Source organism: Psammomys obesus, unplaced genomic scaffold, assembly GCF_907164565.1.
Source record: "Psammomys obesus unplaced genomic scaffold, mPsaObe1.curated_primary_1811, whole genome shotgun sequence".
Classification (NCBI taxonomy): domain Eukaryota; kingdom Metazoa; phylum Chordata; class Mammalia; order Rodentia; family Muridae; genus Psammomys; species Psammomys obesus.
Window position 1 is genome coordinate 10360810 of NW_026596051.1, and position 27271 is coordinate 10388080.

At 39.9% G+C, this 27271-nt stretch overlaps 1 protein-coding gene across 1 annotated transcript in view; it reads right to left on the minus strand.

The window, feature by feature from the left end:
* The window catches only part of Abca13 (ATP binding cassette subfamily A member 13), a 463272-nt gene that overhangs the window by 124247 nt on the left and 311754 nt on the right, over positions 1-27271 (minus strand). The window contains 3 exon segments of the mRNA XM_055624041.1: positions 18221-18326; positions 23850-23937; positions 25851-25969. Coding sequence (XP_055480016.1) covers positions 18221-18326; positions 23850-23937; positions 25851-25969 — 313 coding nt within the window.

The window sequence follows — 27271 nt, forward strand, 5'->3', positions numbered from 1 at the left end:
AGATGCTGATTTCTGTACCCTAAGATCTGATTGTAGTCCCCGGACATGGGCACTGTCTTTTCTGTGAAGAATCTCCTGTCTCAAAGTTGTGTAAAAATTGTTCTCCATCATATATAATTGGGTAACAAAGAAACTGATCATCCAATGGCTGGGCAGAGAGGACATGAAGCAGGACTTCCATTCCCAGGCAGGGGTTTTCAGATAGGGATAAGTGAAGGTCAAGGAGAAGGAAAGGAGGTCATTACCATGAGAACAGAGATGGAGCAGGAGTTGCCAGGGCGAAATAGAGGACAAGTCACATGGCACATGGCTGGGAAATAGTCCAGACCAGTGTAGACAGGTTAGAATAAACAAGTATCTGCCCAGCCTAGTGACCTAAAGCTTATTAATAAATTTAATATGTCTCTGTATCATTATTTTAGAGCTAGAACAGGTAATAAAGATACTGTACTATATTTTACAATAATCAAATGAATAGATGCAGAAAATATGTTGTTTGTGGATATAGATACAGGTACTTACTAACATATATACATGTAGCATAACATTCAACCTTTTTTTTTAAAGAAAAGAAAATATTGCTTTTTGAAAAAACACTCCTGAAATGAATACAATACATACATAAAATAAATCAGAAGTGGAAAAATAAATATCATGTGGTCTTACTTATACATGGAACTTTTAAAAGTTAAACATGAAAGCACAGTGAGGAAAAGACTAGGTGGGGGAGATGTAAAGGAGGAATTTCTTTTCAACAGAGATACAAGCATGGTGACTGGAGATAATAATGATGTACTGATTGTCTTTGATGGAAAATATATTAAGCATTCTTATCACACACACACATGAAAAATGATTTGAATGGACAGGATTGTACAAATAAATAGGAGGGAAAAAATGACCATCTTTAGATCCTGGCCCCTTATACACTAGTGAGCAGATATATGCAGCTGTCACTCAAAGTATAACATAGTCACTTCTTATCCACGGGTCACATACTTACAGCTTCAACTAACCATGCATTAAGAATGTCCAGGAAAAAAAAAAAACAAAACAAAACCATGAATCTGTAGTGAACACGCATAGACATTTCCCTTTTCGCTATTCACGAGACAGTGCAGCATGAAAACTGTTTGATAGCATTTTTATTTTATTATGTATTTTCAGTCACCTGGAGAGCATGTAAATTATGTGACAGAAGAAGCCTGAGTTACAGGCCAATATTGTACGAATACCATCTGAAATAAGAAATTTGAGCATTTGTGGATTTGGACATCTATCAAGGTTCCTGAAACTAATCCTGAAAGATGATAAATAGGGATAACATAAGCTGTAGTCATGTGTTATGTTCTGTGAGTATGTATGTTAAGCTTTGTGTATGCACTTTTTTGAGAGAAGCCCTGTCACACCAACATCATCATGGCCATTTGAGAAGAGAGATCTGAAACACAGAAATCTCAGATGCCTCCTACAGCCTAACAGCTAGCAGTGGTGTTATGGAATTACAGCCAACAGCAACAGATACCGCAAACCTTCTTCTCACCAGCACATACTTCTGACCTCCCAAAGTCATTCTTCACTCGGTAGGAAGAAGATAGGCTACAGGAAAAGAGCCTCTTCTCTGCACGTTCTGAAGAAAAGTTGTAAATGTTCCCATAGATGGTGCAGTAATCAAATTTCAAACTACAAGGCTGGATCCGTGTTTGACCAGCTTTCACAAATATCCATGCTTGCTTTAATTCACCAGAGTTGCTGCTGAAAGTCTGAAGATGATGCTCTACTCATTGCAATCTGTACCCTCATTTTTAATTTATGTTTTGTCCTTCATTATGGCATATTTCCAGGTGTCATTGGTGTCATTTTTAGAGTTCTAATCTAGGAGGCAAGGGCAATCTCCTCTCCTATCTCACTGGTGAAATGATTGACTGCTTCTGTGGTTAGTAATCCCCAGTGTGGCTGGTCATATTCTGGATATTTGCATAATGCACCTTCTTGCTCGACAATCTAATGATGAAACTTCGCATTAGGAAACCAATGTCCCTCACATCCCTACCGGAGATCTCCCCCCTTTTTTATTATTATCTTTTATTACAATTTATTCAATTTGTGTCCTGGCTGTGGCTCCCTCCCTTGTCTCCTCCCAAACCCACCCTCCCTTCTTCCCTCCCTCCCTCTTCTCCCCCTAAGCCTGTCCCCTAGTCCCCTAGTCCACTGATAGGGGAGGTCCTCCTCTCCTTCTATCTGACCATAGCCTATCGGGTCTCATCAGGATTGGTTGTATTGTCTTCTTCTGTGGCCTGGCAAGGCTGCACCCCTCAGAGGGAGGTGATCAGAGAGCCTGACACTGAATTCATGCCAGAGAGAGTCCCTGCTCCCCTTGCCAGGGCCCCACTTGGAGACTGAGTCTATGGGTGACATCTGAGCCGGGGTTTTAGGGGTTTTAGGTTTTCTCTACGCATTGTCCTTAGTTGGGGTATCATTCTCATCAGGGCCCCTAGGAGATCTTAATAGCCACGAAACTTGGGTTTAGACTATACTCAGGAACACAAATATTTCTTTATAAGTCAATTTCTGGAATGGTGGATTCTTAGAAGAAATGGGAAATTCAAGGAATGGTGTAGCCCTAACATACCTGGTATTTCAGGATCACAGGAATAGTTATGCTTTCCTGAGCACAGAAACTACTCCTGACGTTAGCAGAGCCCTGATTCTCTCAACTCAACTCACACCAAGGTACAATAGCACTGTATATCTGTTCAACAATCATGGCACACAGTAATGTTCCTAACAACATGCATAGACCATCAAACCTTCACAAGGCAGCAGAAAAGCAGATGATATACACTGAGTGAGCTCCAAAAGAGAGTTCCCACCTTTTACCCTCAGCAGATGCCATTCTCCCCTTCCTTCCCTCCTTTGCATGGGAATACAAACAAACCTCCCTGAGTGCTGCCTCCTCTTAGATCTTAGAAGTACAAGTCACTGGAGTGGCCACAGATCACTGCTGGACTGGTACTGTCCCTACCTTCCAAAAGATCTCACTGAAATAGCTCAGAGAAACAACTTTTGATTTGATGATGGCTTTAGAATTTGTGTGTGTGTGTGTGTGTATTATTTTAGTAAAATAATATTAAAATATTCTCATGTTCCACACAGCCCTAGCCCTGGAAAGTTGGGTTTAGACTGTCCTCAGGACACAAGCATCCAGCGTAGTTGTAATGCTCCTCAATTCAAAAGCTAGAGGAGAAGATTCTAAATGCCAGGAATACATGCAGATGTCTGAGGAGACACTTGCCTCACTCACCTGGTCTAATCATCACACAATGTATACTTGCGCTGAAGCATCACGTGGCACCCCATAAAAAAGCATAATATATTTTCATGTATCTGTTTTTCAAAGTAATGAAATTTCAGCTTATAAATAAACAAATAAAGGCTATTATTTCCTCCTATCTCACTTTATAGCCATCCCTGGGCATTCTCCACAAAACTGAGAAATTCCCTTTAAAAACCAGGACTCAGAAAAGAACATTTGATATTAAAGTTTAGAACAGAAAACCCAGGTAATTGCTACCAGAATGGTAGTTAAGCCAGTATTTGCTGCCACTTTTTGCAAGAGCACATCCAGCTCAGTTTAGAATAATACATTCTGCCTGTGTTCTAGCTTCCATATGGAAATCAGAGCACTGGGCACCAACTGTGATTCATCAAGAATCAAGCAAAGATTTGATGCTTCTCATTCTCAGGCCAGATGATTCATTCAGGTGTTGCTGAGCCAGCTAGCAGGAGCCTGTGATAGGGCAGGCAAGCAGGCCTTCCCTGAGAACATTATCACAACCACAGGGAAGCCATTTATAGTATTCTAGGAAGTCACCCAGAAGGTGGCTTGGAATAGTATGAGGGTTCTGGCAGCACTTGGGAGAGTGGATTATAATGGGCTTAAGTATGTATGCTTGAAACCATGTGGAGTCTGGATCTACAGATAGCGAGTGACTTTTTTCATTTTTATAGCAACATGGCTCACCACCACATTGCCGTTTTTCAGAATCCTATTTGTTTTTTTGTAGCACTTCTACAAGGTTAAACATACTTTAAAATTAAACTAACATTACTTTAAATTGGATATAAGAAGATTTTATGTGTATTTTTGTGAAGAGTGGAAAAGCTTTGGAGCTATTTAAATAAATGACATATGCATACATTTTCTCAAAAGTAAGAGAATACTGAATAGGGAAAGAACAAGAAGACACAGGGGAAGAGGGCTATCTCCTGAGAATCTCAAATCCTTTAAGCCTAACTGCACAGCCCTCTCCCACAACCTCACACACCTTCTCATGAAGTAAAGCTTTAGAAATCAGATCCCTTCCCACAGATCTAAGGGGGTGGGGTTATGGCCTGTTTCCAGTACCAGAAACCACATCTAACATAGCCACTCCTACACGGGACCTGCTGTGGAGAAAGGGCAGCCAAGGGGTTGGGGACTGGAAGGTAACTTCAGAGAGAGAGTGGAGGCAGAAGAAAGTTCTCCAGACTGATCAGACATCATGCAGAATCAGTAACAGGAGAGGAGCAACTCCAATTTTCTGAATCTCTATTTAATCCCTTTTTTCTGAAGCCCCAAAAATCATTTACAGCCTTTGATGTCCTAGTGTGGAAGCCACATTATTGCAAGGAACAATCCCTGTAATTGGGGTATTATTTTCATTGTATCCTGTCACTCAATTTTCTACTTTGGTAACAATGGTACTGTGAGAGAATCTTGGGCTGATGAGGCTGGTAATAGGGCCAAGGGTCTTAAAGCAAAAGGCCATGGCTGCAGCGCCACAATAGAGATAACAGAGCTGGTCTCTCTTGCCAACATCACTTCAAAGGTTTTCAGAGATGATGTTCGCATGTGCTTATTGAGGACACTTGAATCATTTCTCTTGGATTATTATTATCATTTATATTCTGTTCTTTTTTTCTTCTAAGAATTGGCCCACAGCGATGTATAAATGTGTAAAATTAGTTTTCTCATTTAGTATTCTCATTTTGGCTGCATCTGTTATGGTTTCTAGACTGTATATTTGTAATAAATAAAAATGCACATCTGTGCTTTTGTCCCATATCCATTATGTTAGAGAGATATTTACTACATTGCAATTCAAGTCATCATTTCAGGGTTCATTACTTTTATAAATGTATATCTTTGGAAATATTAATGCCCACATGTCTGTAACATCTACATCAAAAGACGTTCCTTAACCTCCATATGTGTAGAAAAGTTTATGTTCTTTTAATTCACTGTTCCTTATACTGTGGGTCTCAACCCATATAGGGTTACATAACCAAATTGAGCATAGTAGAAACTGTGACAACAGTAGATAGATTTCTGAGTATGAAAAATAGCCTACATTTCATTAATTCAGAGTAAAACATAATAAATCTGAGATCTCCAAGTTGCAGCATATGTGTTTTACAACCTGTTTATGTTATAAATACCCTGACAAAAATAATTTGGGAGAAAAGGGATTCATTTTAGCTCACAATTACAGATTATAATCTTTCATTGTTATATATATATATATATATATATATATATATCAACTAAATATCTGTAGTCAAAATCAAATGACAATGAATTAATAAATACAAGAATACAAGCTAGGACTCAGCTTTCTCTATTGTATACAGTTCAGACTCCACTGCATAAGGAATGGTGTCACCCATGGTGGGCATGTCTTTCCAACTTAATTAACATAGAAAAGAAATCCCCCCACATGCTCACAATCCAACTTGATCTAGATAGTTCTTGAGATTCTCTTCCTAGTTGGTTCTAGATTATGCCAAGTTAATAGTTAAGACTATCACTGTTTTTCAAGGTAACCTTGTTTCTGAACACATAGCTTGCATACTTTGTACTGTACATGGCCCCAAAACACAAATCTACAAAAAATTTGAAATGATTTGGCTCAGATTTAAAACTATTGTAAATAATAAATTACAATGTTTTTACTGTACATAGAAAATTTTATTTCTTATAAAATATAAATATTTAATTATCAAAAACAAAGACTTAATATTTTTCCTCATCCTGTATATCTTCAGGTGTATGATGTTAGAATGTTTGATTTTAAAATTGGTTGTTTGAGAGTTGCTGACTTCAGTTTCAGCAGACAATGTTAACTGAATTTTGGCTTGAAATTTGGACAGAATTTCCAGCAATTCCTGAAATGGCCCTCAACATTCTTCTCTCATTTTGTTTTACATGGCATGATGAAGTGGCACTCTCAATGTTCACAATTATAAAATCAGAATATTTATATATTTATCAAGTATAGATGTGTTGAAGGTGTTCTCTGCCCTGCAGTAGAAAGTGTTCAGCCAAGATTAAATTCTTTGGGTAAAAAGTAATAACATATAGATCTCATTAGCATATTAACTTTTTTCATGTTTAATAAAGTCTAAATACATACCAAAGAACTGTTTTTTAAAATATATTTTATAATTTATTATCACGGACAACAGCATCTCTTGGTTGATTTTGAGGTGAACTTCTGTCAATATTCTATAAGCAGTGGTCTACTGCATACTCTTTTGAAACTGTAGGCAAAAAATAAAAATGAGGGTCTCTATGTCTCTCCAAGATGGAGAAGTTCTGTAACTTCTGCATTGTCCCACCCACAACCTAAAAACACAGAGACATAACAGAACAAACACACAGAAGATCCTCAGCACTGTTAAGCAGGTGATAGCCTCCTGGGAACTCAAAGACTTGAACACAAAGTAATGAATCCCCTGCATGTGCTCATCACTTTTGTGCATCTAGACAAGGCCTGACAGAAGCCTCTGAGTGAGCTCTCAAGTGACACAGAGAACCCAGAAAGAGTGGCCAGACTGAAGGACACCATTTCAGTTACACTTGTCCCATTCAGCTAACCATTAGCAAAAGTATCCTCATCCAAGAAAGGTGATCCTAAAGACCTTACTTGACAAAGACAGGAACAACGGCCACCTCACCTGGGTCAGAGATGACCTAAGTCCCTACCCTACCACCATGTGTTATCAAATCATACCCCTTAATGGAGGAAAGTTGGGGTGGGGAGCTTTGGCTGCTGTGACCCTTACCACAAAGAAGGAAGACAATGAAGCAGCTGAGTCCCCATATCCACCTGGTGGCAATCAGGAGGAATATGGCACAGTCCAAAGAACTCACTGTCCCCAGTGTCAGCTTTGCCCAGTAGGACACTAATTATGCCATAAATGGCTGTGACTGAAATGAAGAACACATCTATAGACCAGTTTGTAGAACCTAAGAGCCACATCTGCTCAGGATCTTCCCAAAGAGAATCTCCTGATCTCAGGCTCCTTCTCTCTTATTGTGAACTTGGTGAGGAAAGTTGTTCCAAGAGACTGAATTTTATTCCATCAAAAGCAACAAAGGAAATATTACCATGTTTATTTTATCTTGGCCTCATTGCCTAACATGCCATGTGTTTGGACCTATCTCTTTCCTTCCAAAAACATGTAAAATGCTATTAAGGTGTAAGTCATTAAGAGAACTCAAAGAGAAAGTCACTAATAGGGATAAAGAAAGAGAGAAAATCATCATATGGAATCATAATAAATCTCAAATAGCCAAAGTAATCTTGAACAGAAAGACCAAAGCCAAAGGCATCATATCAATTAACTTCAAAGTACTTTAAAAAGCTATAATAATATATATTGTAATAGTAATAATATAGCTTTTATATTATAGAAGCATAAAAACAGACACACGCTAATGGAAAAGAACAGAAAGCCCAGGTATTCTGTAACCTATAAATAGCCAACTTTTTTTTGCTTTAATTTTTTGTTTATACAAAGATGCCAACAACAGAGTATGCAGGGTTGTGAAATGGCTCAGAAGGTAAATTATCTTGCTGCCAAGCCCAGTGATTTGAGTTTGATTCCCAGGACTCACATGGTAGAGGGGGAGAACTGACTCCTGCAAGTTGTCCTCTGACCTCCACATCTGCATCATGGCATATGAACACACATAAAAAAAACACACCACAGTAAACAAACAAACAAATAATGTCACAAAAATAACAAAAGAAAAGAACACATTGTGGAGAAAAAAAGCAATCTGTTTACTAAACGGAGCTACAGAAATTGGGTATTCGTATGCAAAAGAAAGAAACAAAACTGTTTCTCATCATACACAAAGACCAATTCAAAAACCATAAGACCTAAAACCATACAGGAATTAGAGGATAAAGGGATGAAGGGATGCTTTGCAACATTGCACTGGATGTAAAAAAAAAAAAATTATAAGATCCAAAATACAAAGGAAACAAGCAAAAATAGACAAACAGGATGGCATCAAGTGAAAACACTTCCACACAGAAAAAAAAAAATGACCTACTAAGTAAAGATACAACCTACAGAATGGGGAAAATATTTAAAGCTATATATTTGATAAGTGGTACTTATCAGTAATATACAAACAACACCAAAAGGTAATCAATTATAATGGTTTAAAATTCAATATTTTTAAAGAAACATATGAATTATCAATAGCATATGAAATAAAAAATCTGTGACATCAGAAATCATCAGAGAAATACAAATGAAAACCATCAAAAGTAAAGCCTGACTCCAGTTAGCAGGTCTATGAAGCTAGGTCAAAATGACATCAAACAATAAGCTTAAGCAAGAATGTAGAGAAACAGGGCCAACACAGTCTTGGTGAAGTGTAAGTTAGGGCAGCAGCTTTGGAAAATAAATGGGTGTTCCTTAACAACTTAAAAGTGGAGGTGTCCTGTGACCCATCAGTCCTTCTGCTGTCTGTCAAAGGGACATCTGTGCTTTCATGTTCACTGTGGCACTACTCACAATAGGCATGACATGGAATTAACCTAGGTGTCCATCAAATGACAAACAGACAAAGAAAAGGTGGTGTTTTTATACTAACGGCTATTATTCAGGCATGAAAAAATGAAATCCTGTCACTAACAAAAATGAGTGAATGTGTAGAATATTATGTTAAATGAAATAAGAATAGGTACAGAAGGAAATACTAGAAAATATCAGGTCCTGAAGCTACAAAAAATATAAACAGATAATGACAATCCACATCCTCACTGATTCCATGCTCAGCACAATGTTTGTGATAATATGTGAGTGTTGGCTGACATGGATCTAAAGGTTGATTTTAGAAGCTACTACCGGAGGAGAAGAGTGATGAGCCATTAACTCATTCTGATAAGTGGACGGCCCTCTGTGGAGCTCAGCCACACCTGAGCCAGATCATGGAGGTTGAGCAGAAATGCACAATCTTCAGGTTAGATGCTAGACAGTGAAGAAGAACACTGGCTGAGGGTCCACAGGGGCAGTAATTCACTGAGCCTAAAAGCCCAGCAATGCCAGTCCACATGAGAACACAAGGAAGAGGACGAGCTGCGATTTCAGGCTGGCAGCAATAAATGCACTCTATTTAAATGCATGGGCTTTATCCTGAACACATATGAGAGGCACTGAACATTCTAAGTATTAGGCAGGAAGGACAATTTCAACATTTTAGAAACACTTTTCGCAACAAAATGTCAGCATCTTGATTGCATTTTGATTGTTGAATGGAATTCTGAAAAAAAAAGAAATGATCTCAGAAAAGAGGAGCCAGGAGGCAAAAGCACTTAGTAGACACAAGGTACTAGAAGAGTGGTGAGGTGACCTGAGAGGGGAACACAGGCTTGGATACTTCCCTTGGTTTTCTTTTTTCATAACTTGACCTAAGTGTAGGACAAACACCGAGGCATCACTAGAAGAAACTACAAGAAAGTGAGTGAACATCAGGCTATGAATATTTAGTAGAAATAAATTTTCATGCTAATAAGACCATGACTTGATATGCACATATGGAAAACATCAAGGAGTTCTGGTGTGGCTGTTGCTGAACCTTTGGCTAGAAAAGAACTTCCAATGGACAGAGTGCTGGAGCAGACCAGGGATAGCCTAGAGGTAATCTCCTGGCATAGTAGCACATGTCTGTAATCTCAGTTCTTGGGAGATGGGGACAGAAGGATTAGGAATTTGGCTATCCTCAGATATATAGTGGGTTGGGAGGCCAACTTGGACTGTATAAGACCTTGTTTCAAAAATAAAAAGTAAGTAAGGCAAAAAAAAAAAAATTAAAGGAAATAATAAGAGCCCTACATGAAGCCATCTACAATTTCAATACTTGTGAGACTGAGGGAGAATAGTTTCATCTGGCTTTTAGTGTAGGGATCTATCTCAAAAGAGGGGATATAAATACATAAAAGAGAGGCTATTAAGGAGAATACTATGTCCCAAAAGATACATTTCATGTTTGACCTCAGACATGTCCACAGAGCTCCCACAGTAGGTTTTCCAATATCTAGGTAAGCACCCTTGGCACCTAGGGCCAGTTGAGTAGAAATAAAAGAACAGAAGACCTGTACCTGTAGAGTCAAAGGACAGACAGGGAGAAGATTTGCTGACTGACTATGTAACATTCAGGAAAAGGCAGATTCCATGTTTGGTCTCAACTGACTTGCAGGTTCCCTTAGGATTCTGACAAATGCCTCTGATAGCAACTGCGATTAAGCTGCTGACATGAACATAAAAGAAGGAATAAACGAGTAGAATTACCTTTCCTTCCACAGTCCTGTCGCCTTTGTTGAGCCCCAAATCCCCACAGCAGACTCCTCGTAGCACCTGAACTGCTGTACTTCTTGTCACCCCATAATGACCTTGTGCCTGTTACATTAGGACAGACAGCCCCCTACTGCAGTAACACATAGGAAGTAGTAATCCATCTTGGAAACTCACTTTGGAATCCACAGCTGCTTTGCCTGGGATAGCACCCCCTTCTAGTCCTTCACAAACTAGCTCTACAGAAACGTGCTAGAAAATTCAAACTGTATTACATTGAGATTCATGCTCCAAATAAGGGACTCAGACAGGCTGTGAGATTGCTAGATGAGAAAAAAAAAAAGACACCATCACATGTTCTGATACACCAGCCTTCTTACAAGTAGACAGGATGGGACTCAAACAGTTCTTTTCTCTCTAAGACAAGAATGTCTATACCTGCCTAAACAACTATCAGAGGACTAGCCAAGAGACCACGGTGTTGTTTGTGTAGTTCATAGAAATGTGTTTGGCTTCTGTTGTTTTGGAGGCTCCTGAACCATGTGTTAGGAGGCTGCTGAAGCCAAAGCTGAGGACAAGATTTGGCTTCTGCTGTCAGCCTGCTCTCCTGACTAAGCTTTGCTTTCATTATAATATTAAGCACATAGATCCAGCTCTGTCCAATTCCCACATGAATGGGCAAGCGGAAAGGGATGTGATAGAATATTTTTGCTCAGAGCTTTGCTAGTGGGAGTTCTTAATCAATATTTTAATAACAACTCACAATGCACCCTCCTGCGGTGTTGTCCTCTGTGTTCCCAATTTATTGCATAAAACTTCCTTTCTAGTGCTGAGTGCATAAACAAGTCAAAAATTGAAACTCTGACACAAAGAAAACAAATAAAATATCTTTAAAGAAAATTTCAATAATAGAGAATAAATTTTGTGGTGTGTGTTTGTTTTTAGTATAATACAGCTTCTCAACAAACAAATGAAGAGCCCACTGCTCACAAGCATCATCAGGATGTCTGATTATCTGGCGGGCAGTACAGACAGGATTGATCAGCACCTGTGGTCTAGGCATCAATGGCCTGGTACCCTGTACCCTAATCATCCCACGTACTAGCCAGTTAGGTGAGAACTCTGCTTACGATACTGAATTTATTCCCCCAAAACAATACTGAATCTGCTTCCCAGGGCTCAACAATGGTCCTTGTGTAAGCACGTCAGAGGCTCTTGTCTACTTTTCCTTTGCTCTCTCCTGAGTGACTCCAGTGTCTCCCATGTGAGTTCTAGCAGGTGGCATGGCATGCCACCTTCTTTAGAACCAATGAGTATAATAACCCACCTTTCAAAGTCAATTGTCAGTTTATCTCTTACCCTTACCATGCCTGAATAATAATAAAACCAATGTTTTGAGAATCCTTGTAATATTTTTGCTCAAAATTAAGTATTTGTAATAACTATTAAGGCATGGTCCCATAGGCCTCGAATTCCTCTAACTGTAGGAGAAGACAGGATTGTGAATCTGAGGGCAGGCTGTGATATGTGGAAAGACCTTATCTCAAATAAAAAGGGTTGGGAGAGAGTGACACCTCCCTTGCATATTGGTTCTGTGTTATGTAATTCCTTGTGGGGGATTCTTATGGTCCCCAAGCCTCTCCTGTTTCCTAGAAACAGCCTTTGTTCAATTCTGCTCTATCCAAAGCTGACTTGACACACTTCATTTGCACAGAGAATCTCACTGCTGCTTCTTCTAGAGTCTTATCTGGAATATTCAGTCTATAGTCTCCTGTTTTCTGCCCCTGGAATCTACCAGCCTGCTGTCTCCCTTGTGACAGGCCACACTCACTGCTCTTTGCCTTCTGCTGGTCTGATATTTGAGCATCTTTTGTTATCAGAATCTCAAGCACACAACACACAGACTAACATTAGACAGAGACCAGACTCTCAGGCAGCTTGTAGACATTGTAGAACAGACACCTTAGAATCCTGCATGTACTGCTGTCTCCAATTCACAAGAACATACTAATGACTGAGCTACCAGTTTTCCAAAAACCATAGCACAATACACGAAGGGTAGGTGGGACAAAACCAAATCAAAATTGCATGCAACCCCTTATTTTTTCTTGATTGGGTGTTTGTTTTCTATTCCTCTTTGATTTCTATACCTCCCAGAAAGTGTTTTAGTCATTTTCTATTTTTTCCTGTAATATATGCCTGGGGGAGCCATGACCTGAAGCTTTCTACTCTGACATCTTGCTGATAATTGAGACCACTTTCTTTGCTCTAAAGCCGTTCATCACTTCAGGCATTGCAGTGTGAAAGAAGTTCCCATCGCCTAAGTCATGTGCTCCTGTCTGTTGCCAATGAACCTGAGAAAGTGGTAGCCACTCCACTCCTCTAATCACTGCCAATGGAGGAAATGGGACAGCAGCCTACAGTATAGGAGGCTAGTGGGACAAAGAGAAGCAGAAGGAGGCCAGGAGTGCCAAAGGAAGAAGATACTAAGGGCTAGAAAAGTCCCAAGGACATCAGAGGAGGGAAAGCCTAACACAGCGGGAGATGGGGAGGCAGGAAGTGGGAAGGACAATAGTTACTTTCCCTTCAGGACACTACCTCAGGACACTGAGAATAGATGGCAGCCTGATGTCCTGACCCCGGTTCACTGGCTAAGTATGCAAGCCAACCCTCACCTGGCTAGCTTTGGCTGTCACTTTTAAAATAAGGCCAGGACTAAGGTTGCTTGTGGCTGTTCTTATCTCTCCTCTCCAGTGTTCTGAATCCCACTGCATATTTTCACCTGTTCATTCCACGTCAGGTCAGTGCAGAGCTTTCTTTGCAGCACCTCCTTCTACTAACATTTCTCAGAGGACTCTCAGTTCTGATGTCAGTCATTCAAGCTCAGAAGTTCCTATTTTAAATCTAAAATACTCTCTTGCCCCCATCACCAGTGCCCTACATTTTCGCCTGCTGTTTGAACATTAGTTATGTTCTTTCCTCCAGATTTACTATGATCTTGCCTAGATAACTGTACATTGCGAGAAGCAACTTCCTGTTTTTCTGTTGCACTCCATTTAAACTCTATTTTATTTTGGTGTATTTAAGCCTCTTCCTCCCATCCATCAAGCCTTTAACCTTAGGTAAGAGAGAGAAGGTTAGTGGGGAGGGGGAAAGGGGTTCAGACCCCTTTACTTGTCTTGGCTGTTTAGGTTCGATGGATTTATGGAGGGCTATGCCAATATCTGTCGACAGCAAATTCAGCAAGCAGTCTCCTCCAAGCCTCTGCATTGAAATAGTTCTCTCCATGTATCTCCTCCAAGCCACCACACTGTCCGTCTCTGGTCTCTCCAAACTGCCACACCTTCTTCTTCTGGACTCTCACTTTTATATCCCTCAGCAGAGTCCTAGACCTGGCCTCTCTTCTCTCCATGCTGCACAAGGCAGGCCGTTACCAGCTAGCTGGCAAAGACCTTGCCCTGCAGGAGGCAATTACCAGCTGTGGACAAACTAAAGCCCAAACTAAAATCCCATACTTGAGATTAAAGCAAAAACATTTACATAACATGACTGAGTTTTTAAAGAAACCAAAATTTTTGTTACATGTTTCTCTCATTCTCTATCACATATTCCTTTTACAATACTATTTTTATCCTCGATATTGGAAAAGACTGCCGACTGACAGACTAAAAAGGTCTTTCCTCTTTACATCAGCAGTCAAGGTCAGGTAGAATTTGGCTACAAGAATTTCTTTCAAAGAGAAGAGCAACTACTCTCTATACTCAACTTCATGATAAGGTCAAACTAGACTCCTTGAAATCTGAAGTACATCAGGATTTTTCCAGTAATGCTGACCTTTAGAATGCCCAGTTGACCTCAAACTACTTTTCATTACTCACTGCTGTGATACCCCTCAATGAAGTATCACATGTCCACAAGAAAGGACCTTTCAGTTGGACATGAGAGAAAAGAAGGCTTGCTACTAGTGAGAACAAGACTCCACAGGGCCTCTGAAAGACTCTACCTAGCAGTGTATCAAAGCAGATACTAAGACTCATAACCAAACCTTCAGTAGAGTACAGGGAATCATATGAAAAAAGGAGGAGTTAGTATGACATGGAAAGGATAGGAGCTCCACAAGGACCAAATATATCTGGCACAGGGGTCTTTTCTGAGCCTGACACTCGACTAAGGACCATGTAAGGACCTCTGCTCAGATGTAGCCCGTGGTAGCTCAGTAACCAATTGGTTTCCCATAGTAAGGGTAACAGGGACTATTTCTGACAGAAACTCAATGGCTGGCTCTTTGACCTCCCCACCCCCCAAGGGAGGAGCAGTCCTGCTGGGTCACAGAGGAGGATTTTGCAGCCAGTCCTGAAGATACCAGATAAAACAGGGTCAGATGAAAGGGGAGGAGGTTCTCCCCAATCAGTGGACTTGGAAAAGGGCAGAGAGGAGATGAGGGAGGGACGGTGGGATTGGGAGGGAATGAGGAAGTGGGATACAGCTACGATACAGACTTAATAAAATGTAACTAATAATAAAAAATAAAAAAAGACTCCACCATGCCCAGAGCTAAACTGACTCAATACTTTAGCTCATAGGTGATTATGTAGAACATCAGTTTTCTAATAAAGAAAGTGGGAGATAATGTGTATGTTGTATTTTCAGTTTCTTTTTAGTCACAGCATTTCCCTTCCCTTTTCTCACTCCAAATCCTCCCATATATATTATATTATGCATATATGTATATGTATATACTTATATATTCTTAAATATAATCAGTTCACTTCATGTAATACTACTTGTGTGTATGTTTCCAGGGCTGATCATTTGGCACAGGATAACCAATTGGTGTGCTCCTCCCTGGGAAAAGTTCTCTCATTTCCAGCTTTCCACAGTTGCCTGTAGTTCTTTGTGAAGGGCTGATGCCTCGCAGCCTTTTTCCCATCCACTTTGGCAAATTCAGTGGTGTCCTCTTTGCTCAGTTCACATTTGGGCAATCATGATGCTGAGATTTTACTGGGTTAGCTTCTGCTATTACTAGAAGACACAGCCTCACAGGAAATTCCCTGAACCTCTGGCTTTTTCAATCTTCCCATCCCCTCTTCCACAGGGAACTACAAGGAAACCATGCCTGGCTAGTAAAGTCATGGTTATTGGAGGAGAATCTACAACTACTAATTTAGTAAACCAGTAAACCAGCACAATCCATAACAACAATCTATAAACATTTGTCCTTAAACCCACAGATAAGCATAATCTTCATATTTCATCAAAGAAACTTTTCTTTGCAACAGATTGAGACCACTATGGAAAACCATAATCAATCCTCTGAAAGACTCTACCCAGAAGGGTATCAAAATAGATGCTAAGGCTCAGAACCAGACTTTCGGCAGAGTGCGGAAAATCTTATGAAAGAAGGGGGAGATAGTAAGACCTTGGGGGGGGCAGGAACTCCACAAGGAGAGCAACAGAAACAAAAAATCTGGGCCCAGAGGTCTTTTCTGAGACTGATATTACAACCAAGGACCATGCATGGAGATAACATAGAACTCCTATACAGATGTAGCCCATGGCAGCTCAGTGTCCAAGTGGGTTCCATAGTAAGAGGAACAGGGACTGTCTCTGACATGAACTCAGTGGCTGGCTCTTTGATCACCTGCCCCTGAGCGGGGAACAGCCTTACCTTGCCACAGAGGAAGACAATGCAGCCAGTCCTGATGAGACATGATAGGCTAGGGTGAGGTGAAAGGGGAGGAGGACCTCCCCTATTAGTGGACTTGGGGAGGAGCATGGGAGGAGAAGTGGGAGGGAGGATGGGATTGGGAGGGGACAAGGGAGGGGGCTACAGCTGGGATACAAAGTGAATAAATTGTAATGAATAAAAAATAAATTAAAAAACAAAGGAATTTTTTCAAGGGAAGAAAGGTAGAACACAGGATATATGAAGATAAAAGAGAAAATTGGAATGAAAAGAGTTAAATGGGATAGGGCATGGGAGAGCAGAGTAAAGGAAGAGGTAAGTGAACCACATTGAACATTGAAGACTTTTGAAAAAGCCATATGGAAACTTACTAATTTAGAGCCTTCCTAAGATGTATGATATGTAAAAGAGTTTAAATGGAGTTTAATGAGATCTGATAAGCTAGGGTCAGATGGAAGGGGAGGAGGACAACCCTATCAGTAGACTTGGAGAGGAGCATGGAAGGAGATGAGGGAGGGAGGAGACTACAGGTGGGACACAAAATGAATAAACTGTAATTAATATAAAAAATTAAAATTAAAATAAAAAAACAAAATGCAGAGGTGTTGAGCCCAGTTTCAATGAATGTATCTAGAAAATATTGTCTTGTAAAATTTGCAATGAAAATTAAAAGATGTAATGGATATTAAATCCTAATGAAGTTCCCATTACAATTTAGACTTTTAGTTAATGTCAGTCTTCTGTCCCTACTCTGAATGATCATATAACCCTTTTGTACTTCTCTTAGTCATACACATTTTCTTATTTGATGTTACCCACTATCATTAGATATCATTAGAGTGCTACAAAACTAATCCACCTTATTTTTAAAAGTTTTTATCAGGCTGGGTATATATATATAGGCAGAGGTAGAGTATTTACCACATATGTTCATAAGGCAACTACAAAGGCACAGTACCACACAAAAATAAAGTGAAATTTTAAAAGTAGAGGTACTGGAGATATAGCTCAGTGACTTATAGTATTTATTTCTCTTACAAGGAATGGGTTTGAGTGCCAGAACCGAAATGGTGGCTAATCACCCAGTTCCAGGGGATCCAATGTCCTCTGTTAACCTCTCAGGACACAAGGCATGCACATGATACATAGGCATACATGCGGATGAAACAAAAGAATAAAAGGAAACAGGTAGGAAATGAGGAGGCAATATTAAAAGTGGGCAAAGGAGTGAGCACTGAGGAGTGTTCACACGTGTGACTCAGCAAACACACGCTAAATAGAATAGGACAGCTGTGGCCTCTCGTTGATTATGTGTCCTGAGTTTCTGTTGTTGTTCTTTTCATAGTGATACCGAATTAACTTGACAAATTATGGCTTATCTACTCAACTTAAGATGGGTTATTCCTTTAAACCGAGAAATCAACTCTGGATTCCATTAATGGACCTGAGACATTTACCAAAATAAGAAAGGAAAGGTGATCAGTCAATGGTTGACAAAGGTGATTGATGAGTTGAGGAGACAACATAAATCAAATTACAGTGTTCACTTTCCCGATGATAACACATTAGGGAAATCTTTATTCTCTACTATAGTAGTCCATAAGTCGTGTCCTTAAAAAATGATTTTATTTTTGGTTTTATATGGTATTAAATTGTAGAGTGATTTTTTAAAATAAATTCTCAGAATACCTCTCACTTCACAGACAAGGTCACAGTTTCAAGAAGGCTGAACATTTCATGTGAGAGACAGAGGGAGACCAGTTCTTGGTGTGGTTTTATGCATGCAGTGTCTGATAGAAAACTGTTCATTCTTCCTCACTCCCTTCTCCTGTATATTTCACTTTTAAAAACACTGTTAGATTGAAAGCATTCCATTACATTTATGAAAAATAACATTACCATACTGTCTCCAGTCTGCAGGGGGTAAGTGCTGCCATAAGATGAGGTTGTTGAGATGATTGAGGTAGGAGGGTAAGGAATGGAAACCCTTCTGGTTATACCACACCTGAAAAAGAAAGACATGATAAATATTATTGAAAGTGGTTCTTAACTTTGTTCTTGGGGCAGAAAACACACACGTGTCAATAAGCTTCACCAGTACCTGAACGCAGGACTCAGAGCTATGCTCTCTCATGGCTGACAGTGACAGCCAATTCCAGTCTGCTAATTTTATGTTTATCTCAAGCATATAATTTACAGCTAAAAATAGATTAATTTTCCCCAGAACAAATGTGAATGTAGCTTTATAATTATAGTCTCATAGGATTTGGGACCAAAGCCTATTATATATTTTTTTTCTCAGTTGGTAAGCTAATGAAATTTGACCTGCAAATTAAAGGCGTGAAAGATGATCAGAAAAAAATGATTACTTTCAATTTAATAACTGCACGTGGAACATTATTTCTCAAAATAAATTGAATTGAACATTTGTTGAGCATGGAGAATAAACCCGTGTACCTCTTGAGAGGAGAAAGGTGAAGGAGAAAAGGGAAAGACAATATAGTGAGGACCAGGTACTAAATATCATAAAAACCATTAACAGAACCATTGCCTCCCATTCCTCAAAATACCAAGATTTTAACAAAAACTGAAATATGTATGGTAAGTCTACAAAGCTGGTATCTTTGAGGAATACAAGAAGTCAAGTAGCACATCTGGGTCCTAATTCAGCTGTGGTGGACAGCACATAGTTCTAGCGATGCCGTTTTGGATCAGATAATCTACTTTGAAGAATAAGACAGAAAGTTAGCCCTCGGAGAAGCCCGCTCAAGCTTGCATACATGCGTACATTAAGTGAAAGCTAGACCACAAGTCACTTGTCCTCCCTATTTCTGTGACTAATTATATTTTCAAGGACCCTGGGTAGTATTCTGTGGTAACAGCTAAGTAATAAAGTGCTATAAACATGAAATAAAATAAAAAACTACTATACAAGTCAGTGTTCTCCAATTCTTTCATTTCAGTAGACAGGAACCCTATCTTTCACGCAACTAATTCCTGTTTCCAAGTGCTTATTTACTTCACAGAGTCTTCCTTTAAATGGCAAGAAAAAGGAAGACCTCGTGAAACTTACTAAATACAGAGGACAAGATATTCTGTGAGTGTTGAAGCTCTGCCTAAACACAGTAGCAGAGCATGAGCAAATTCCACTTGCAAGTGTTAGGTATTTCAGAGCTACAATCCTGCCAAGCAGATTGAGGCCTGAGTTCTGGGATGGAGTAAGAACTAAGTTAATGGAGCCTGGATCACATTTCAGAAGTATGTCTACCGCTTTAGCCTAACAGATACTTCCCTAAAAGTTCTGTATTGTCACACACACACACACACACACACACACACACACACACACACACCACAGAGGTAATAGTCACTTTTCCTGGAAGCTCATTTCTCTACTATGACACAGTTTCATTAAGAGCTTAACAAAGACAAGGAAAAAGAGAAAGAGATAATGTAGTCTTCACCTGTATCACAAATTTTCAAATTATATTTTGATTTTTCCTGTTTGTTTTAATAGGCTGATACATTTTAAACGTACAGTATCTTAGAACCACGATAACAACAGGGTGGTGGTGTAGAAGGGAGTAACAGAGGTAGAGAATTGGGAGCCTCTGCTATCCCCTCCCTATGCCTCATCTCCCTGTGCTCTTAGGTTTCTGTTAAAAAAAAAAAAAACACACTTAAGGGCTCCCAATGCTCAACAGCCTTGGTCCTTTGCCATGATACTCTATTCTTGGTCACTTGCTTTGAATCACAAAATGAGACAATGGAAGAGATTTAAAAAGCACAGAGATGTATACTATGTCCTTCCTGGGCCTCCCACATCACCCAGAGGACCTGATAGAGTTAAGACACAGAGTGGAGCTGAGCTCAGACTTCACACACACACACACACACACACACACACACACACACACACACACACATACACACATACACATATCCATCATTTGAAGGATATTTTCATTTAAATAATTCAATTTAAATATTAAACATTTCAATTCAAAAATTCTAAAGTAAATCATCCATCTTCCTCCTATCGAAAGCAAACAGACAGTCAACGACACACATGTTCATTCCTGTCCAAGGTGAGCCCAGTGGAGATGATAACAAAAGAACTTCACAGCCTCTAAGCTAACAAATGATCTTTGTTGAGGTGGTTAAGATTTGGAAACCTTGGGAGTCAATATTTATATGGGAACAAATAACTGACACAGCAATTAATACTGGCAGGAGGTGTGACTGTCACAGAAACTGGAAATACAGGGCACCACTTTAAGATTAGCACCTGGGTGACAAGAGAGATTTGTAGAAATTTGGAAATAGGAGGAGAAATGTGCAGAAATGTTGCAGAAGTGGCAAGATAGCCTCTGTGGACCACTGATAAAAACATGGGTCCTAACTACACAGTGGTACACATTTGTCAAAAGTGTCACCTGTGGTATCTCTGAAGACAAAGCACAGAAACTGCCCAGCAGACCTGGGTTGGAGGTTTCTTAGCAAGAGGCGGAGAGATAGGGCTTCATATTAGAGAGTAAGAGTAGTGCTAAGTGGCTGTCTCAAAGAGACAGAAGGACCTTGCACTTCAAGGTGTGTGTTGCTCTCTCGGAGGCTGAAAGTCCCCAAGCCTCAGTAATTAAGGTTAAGAATTCACCAAGCGCTTGTCTCAACAAGAACCACAGGCACAGCAGCTTGTGGCCCTTAATTACATCAACAAACAGCCCAGCACAGTGCAGAGAGCTGCACAGGGGAGTCAACAGCAAACTGAAGGCCTACTGCCAGACTGTGCTACAGCCCAGCTTTCTGTGCAACCAGCTGATGCACTGCCTGGAGGGGCATTTGCACATACCCTCTTCACATGGAGCCATGAAAGAGGATGAAGGATGGTATAGAGATGCAAATCATTGCAGTGATGGACTGGGGACAGTTCCCAAGTGGCAGAGCCAAGGCTCAGCTCAGAAGCAGCCTTACAGCCAAAGTAGCAGGTGGCATCACTCTGCACAGCTCACAGTTCTCCAGCCCTGTAGTCATGAGCTAAATACTTCTGTACCGAGGATGCTACTGAAGACTCAGCTATTTTAGACTTTTGTTTCAATAAAGACTTCAGTGCATGAGCTTCCAGGAATAGAATTTAAAATGCTCATGAGCTCCTCTTTCCTTTTTTTTTTTTATTAAGTGATCTTCATTTGAGAGGGCCTTTATTAATTTTTTAATCGAGTAATTTTTAAGATGATCTTAAAATTTGCACTAAGGACTTTGCAACATTCAAATGAAAAGTGTTTCCTTCCTTTCCTTCAAAGAATTCTTTTCTAAAACCACATTGTGTTCTAGAAATAGTTACGGGATTTCTTTCCCTGTTGGTTCAAAAGTCAGAAAGTGAGAAAGTTCACTAAAGGAAGCAGGAAGTTAATCTTGTAGGAACACATTATGTTAGCTCCCATCTTCTCAGGAAGCACAGGTAATGATTCCTATGAAAAGGAACTGAGAACAGAAAGAATAAAGTCAGTCTGGGCATACTCGCCTGTGTAAAATCATAGGCAGAAGAGAATGTTCCAACATACACACAGAGAGAGAGAGAGAGAGAGAGAGAGAGAGAGAGAGAGAGAGAAAGAAAGAAAGAAAGAAAGAAAGAAAGAAAGAAAGAAAGAAAGAAAGAAAGAGAGACAGAGAGAGAGGTACACATGCTTTTGGCCTCTTTTTCTTTTTTTAATGTATATTCTGGAAAATGAATTTGGATTAAGTAAGGTGTCAGTCAGGTTGTCATGAGAAGGTCCCTGGGAGGTATTCTATACTCACTGAATCATGTACTAGGCATCTTCATATCCAAATGTCTTTCTACTTTTTCTTCAAAATAACAATGACAATCAACATTTATATCTTAGAGGTACAGCCAGAAATCTGAAGGGAAAGGCTGACGAAAGGATAATGAAATCATGTGACAGGACAGCAGCCACCTCTGGGCCCAGACTCCAGAGCCCTTTGTTCCTCTCACAATATCAGATTCCCTGGCTTCCTGGGAAGAAGTGCATTTCCCAAAGTTTAGATAGAGTTTGTTCAAGCACCTATAAAGACCACACCAGGCAGCACAAAACTCCCGAAATAACCACTGAAACACCCCACTCCAGAAGACCCATGTGGGTCAACAGAAACAAGAGTCAGAACAACACACAAGCCACTCCTACCCGACCTCTGGGTAAGAGGCCTGTGCTTTGGACATCTGAAAACCAAGCTACAAACATGTGACAGCAACAAGCAGCATCTAGACTTGGATAGAAGAGTCAAGGCATTGTTACAAAAAGTCATCAGGACCCTACTAGTGACCCCAGTTGGTCAATATTTTAACCATATCTACATAATACCCTTTACTATAAGCCAGCAAATCCACACAGGTTATTTCCCTTTAAGTTCTGGATGCTGGGATTCTCTTGTCGAGCTATAAATCTACATGCATATCGATTTTAAAAGGCGAGATATTTGAAGAGCCCTCAGCCAAGGGAGGGGTTTCTCTGCAATTCGCACTATGAATTGGGATTTTCTTTAGGGATTAGATTGTAAAGTATAGCTGTTGAGATGAGAAGTTCTCCTCAGGGATATATGTTAAGTGCCTGCAGGGAGCTTTATTCCAAGAGTAAACCCCACAAGCACGCTCTGTTTCAGGGGAAGCACAGACACCCTGCTTCCCAGTGGGGAGTGTGATTCCTGGGCACACCGGGGTGGCATTGGTTCTGTGGTGAGTTTATGAGCAGATGGGATGGATACCTTCACACTAAAGGAAGAAATGACATGGCCATCTCTCCATTCATTTCTTCACACTGGATTTAGCTTCTTCCCCTAATCTTCTGTTTCCAAATGCCCTCTCAAATGTTATCTGTGCTTCTTCTCTAATCACAGTGACTGGAAGCTTTGATCTTTTCATCTTTGCCGATTTTAAGCTATTTTGACAATTTTCCTTAGGGGAAAAATTGTTATTTGTCATTTATGAATTTCCAATGTGGATAAAGACGGTCTTCTAGCCAATTCTTACTTTCTCAAACAAGAGCATACCTATCTCCTAAGGTACACTTTCTGGGAAATGGAAATCCAGAGCCCCTGAACATTATCCCAAGTTACTGATGTTTGCTTTATGGCAGGCTGGCTGGCATGCACACAGTCTTTTGGAAGATGAGGAGTTCTCAACTCCATGCATGGGAGAATTCCTTAGCATCCATGAACTGTGATAATGGCTCCACTCATGGGAACCCCAGGCATCTTTAAAAGTAGATCAGCCTTTCTTTTACTTTAGTCTAATACATGAAATCCTATCTAAACAAAAAGTAGTGACATGTTTGTTGTACTTCTATACCCTCTAAACAAATCAAATCATCTTTCTTTCTCTCAAGAGAATCTTTATAACATAATCGTTCTCAATTTTCACTAACAGACAATGGAATGTCATCTGTCTTTGGCAAGCCCATGCTCACAAATGTACAAAAATGCTTTTTTTTTCCCTAAGTAAGTTCTAAAACATCAAGAAAGGGAATTCTATTACCTTTGCCAAAGTCCTTGGTTTTGATGTGTTTGTCTTCACGTCTTCAGCTTCAGTGGGGATTTGTACTCCAAAAGACCAACCTCCAAGCCTATTAGGTGTAAGCATGGGTGTTAATCCTGTCAGGGTACCAGGAATTCCACTCAAAGGATGATTCAGAAACAGCATAGCAGTTACAGTCATCTCCAGACAGTGGCCTGCTGAGCATGTCTCATCTGTTGCATGACCACATAGATTGAGAGACCTGCTGATGGGAGTAGCCTGGCCTCAGTCTAGCACCTAAATACGGTATTGCTTATGAAGAAGGAATGCACGTGGCTCACCATGCTAGAAACTGTGTTCATTAGCCTTCAGCAGGAAATAAGCACGTCAGAAAGACATGGTTGGTTAATTCATAAGCATTCCACCATTTAAATCCACTGTTTAGGATTGCTTGCCCCAGTGTAATCTTACAACCACCTGGTTTAGATGTCCTGCTCTGCTCCTTTCCTTTATGACTCACAGCTTGCCTTCCTGAAGAAGGGATCACGGAACTATAGTGGGTAAGACATTCCTTCTCACTTGAATAATCCCAATACCTTCTATCAGTTATATCAATTACCCCACTGAGTTTTGTAATCATTAACTTTTGTCTTTCATGCAGCTAATAAGTGTTTCCTGAATGAGAATTCTGTAGCTTTATCTCTGTGGGATATGTGGTAACTTACACTTATTAACCTTCCCGATATAGCTGACATCAGAAATAACGGTGCACATTAAATTGACTTCCCAGTCTCTGGATGAAGGCAAAATGAATTAAGAACAGTCATATACCATAGCATCCTTACTGTAAAAAATTAAGAAATAGGGATGCGCTCCCATCTGGGTCAGCTGAGTCCATTCATCCATTCAACAGGCTTGGCCTGAGTACCTCTGATATGCAACATACTATTCCAAATTCTGAGCATACAACTTTCATCCCATCAAAGTTAGGAAAGAGAAATATATTTAAGAATGCTAGGAGGGAAGGAAGGAATGGAGGTGCAGAAAAACCAGAGTCCAAAAAAAAAAAAAAGTCACTGTTGAGGGCAATGGTAACATATTGGCCTGGCAGCAAAGGAGAAGAAGTAAATGCAAAGTGGTGTGGTATCCTAGCAACGTGGACAAAATATGGGACGTCTGTATCTACAAAGCAATGCAGTATGTTTTGGAGACTTGGGAAATTTGACAGGATAGTGAATGCTGCTGACATTGAAAGCAATGTCAAGAGCTCATACCTATCTACCACACCTATAGTCATCTCTTTCAGCTCCAAAAAAATTCAACATATTTTTTTTTCCAAAAGCCACAAGGAATTGTAAGACATGATTTGTTCCCAGCTTCCATTACCAGGTGCTACACAGTAGATGAAATTTTTTAGCAAGAGACCATTAACTCATTGTGCCATTAGCTCTTCTGTGCTATTCCTTGAAGCAGCACAAGGCTGGCTTCCCTGCCTCTGCCACTGATGAGATCTCAATGACATGATTACCCCAATGCTTCAAAGGCTGAAAGTCAGCAGTGAAGAATCTGATTAAGACCTACAGTGCGGCTTTGAAATTCATATCAACACCAACATCAGACTTTTGAACATTAATGCTCATTAACATTTAAAACAATGAGTTTTTCAAAGTACAGTCGACTCTCAAAGTTCATGGGCTCTACACATCTGTGGGTTCAACTAACTACAGGTTGAAAATATTCAGAAAAATCACAGTTCTTGCAGTCAACATTTGATCTTTTTAGTCATTATTTTTCACTAAACAATGCAGACTAGCTGTTCCCATGGCATTTGTAGCATGAGTCATTTAAAGAAGACTACAGAATGGGGCCCTATGCAAGTACCATACCACTGTTTTCTATAGGGACTCAAGCTCTTGCGGATGTGAGTTCCCTTTGGGGTCCTGGAACCAGTCCCTGTGCATGTGGAGGGGCAACTGTAACTCAAAGACAATAGGAAACATCAAGAAACACTTCTGTACGCACCTTGGTTTTGCAGACGGCACTAGCAAGTACTCTTCCACATCATAGCCTGAGAGGTTGAGCAGTGTGTGTCCCAGGCAGTTGGTCAGATAGGGAGCCCTGGCACTTTTATTTGGACACTTCTGTAATTGTTTTCAAAGAAATAAAACAGAAACTTTTTCAGAAACCACAATGGCTTACTTTAAACTAAAAGTGACTTTTCCTAGCTTTCAATTTTTAATAAATTATCTCCAACCTTTTATACATTCTGATTTCTAAAATCTCCTTAAGAGCCTCCTGCAGTTGAGGGTTGTACCAGAATTCCACTGTGCTGTCAATTATATCTGATAACATAAATCTTTTTTTTTTTTTTTGCATGTAAGTTTGGGCAGATCTGTAAGAACTAAAAAGGGATAGATATTTTCGATGGCATGATCTATCATTTGAAGAAGTTGCAAGAGTCAGAGGCAACTAGTAGGAGAAAAATAAGCAGGAGAATTCAAAGACCTGTGTTTCTTTCATAGGTGTTGGAGGCCAAACTCAGACAGCATTCTGAGATTTGCCCAAGTCTGCATAATGAAAGAGCATCAAATGAAAAAGGAGGGAGTTGCTGACCCACTGGTCACTGGATAACTGCCACCCTGCCACAGACAGGATTCAGAGTAAATGTGCTCTGTTTCCACTTGTGTAAAAGCAAGCTTGAAGGAAATAATATGAAAATAGAAAAAGTGCTGAGAACTTTTTATTCCAGCTTTGGAAACTTGTTTTTTCTTCAAAACTGGAATCAAAGTACTCTGACCTAACATATGGGTTTTTTGCCCAGTTCCTATGTACATGTAAGAATTATGGTTACATCAAGAGGGTCATATAAATTTAAAGTTTGATTTTCCAAAAGGTAAATTAGATAGTAAGAGTATTAATTGTTGGAAGTTATGGCTTAACTAAATTCTCACACATGTACAAGTTTAAAAAGTCAAATCAAAGAAACAGACAGCAAAATAATTGCTGTAGCAGGTGTAGGGGACATGAGAAAGCTATTGGTCACAGCCCCAAACCTTCAGTTAAACAAGAGGCAAAAGTTCCCAGGCCCAGTGCGCATGTTCACGCTAACTCAAACCATGCATTGGATACCTGAAAACTGAGCACATCCTAGTGCTTCTGAGCAAAGAGACTTAAGTTTACTGTGGACCAGCTCATCAAAGCTACTTAATATGTTCATTCCTGCTGGGCGTGGTGGTGCATGCCTTTGACTCCAGCACACAAGAGGCAGAGGCAGGCAGATCAAGGTGAGTTCAAGGTCAGCCTGGTCTACAAAGTGAATTTCAGGACAGCCAGGGATGTTACAGAGAGAAACCTTGCAAACAAACAAACAAAAAACAACAACTAGATAGATAGATAGATAGATAGATAGATAGATAGATAGATAGATAGATAGATAGATAGAT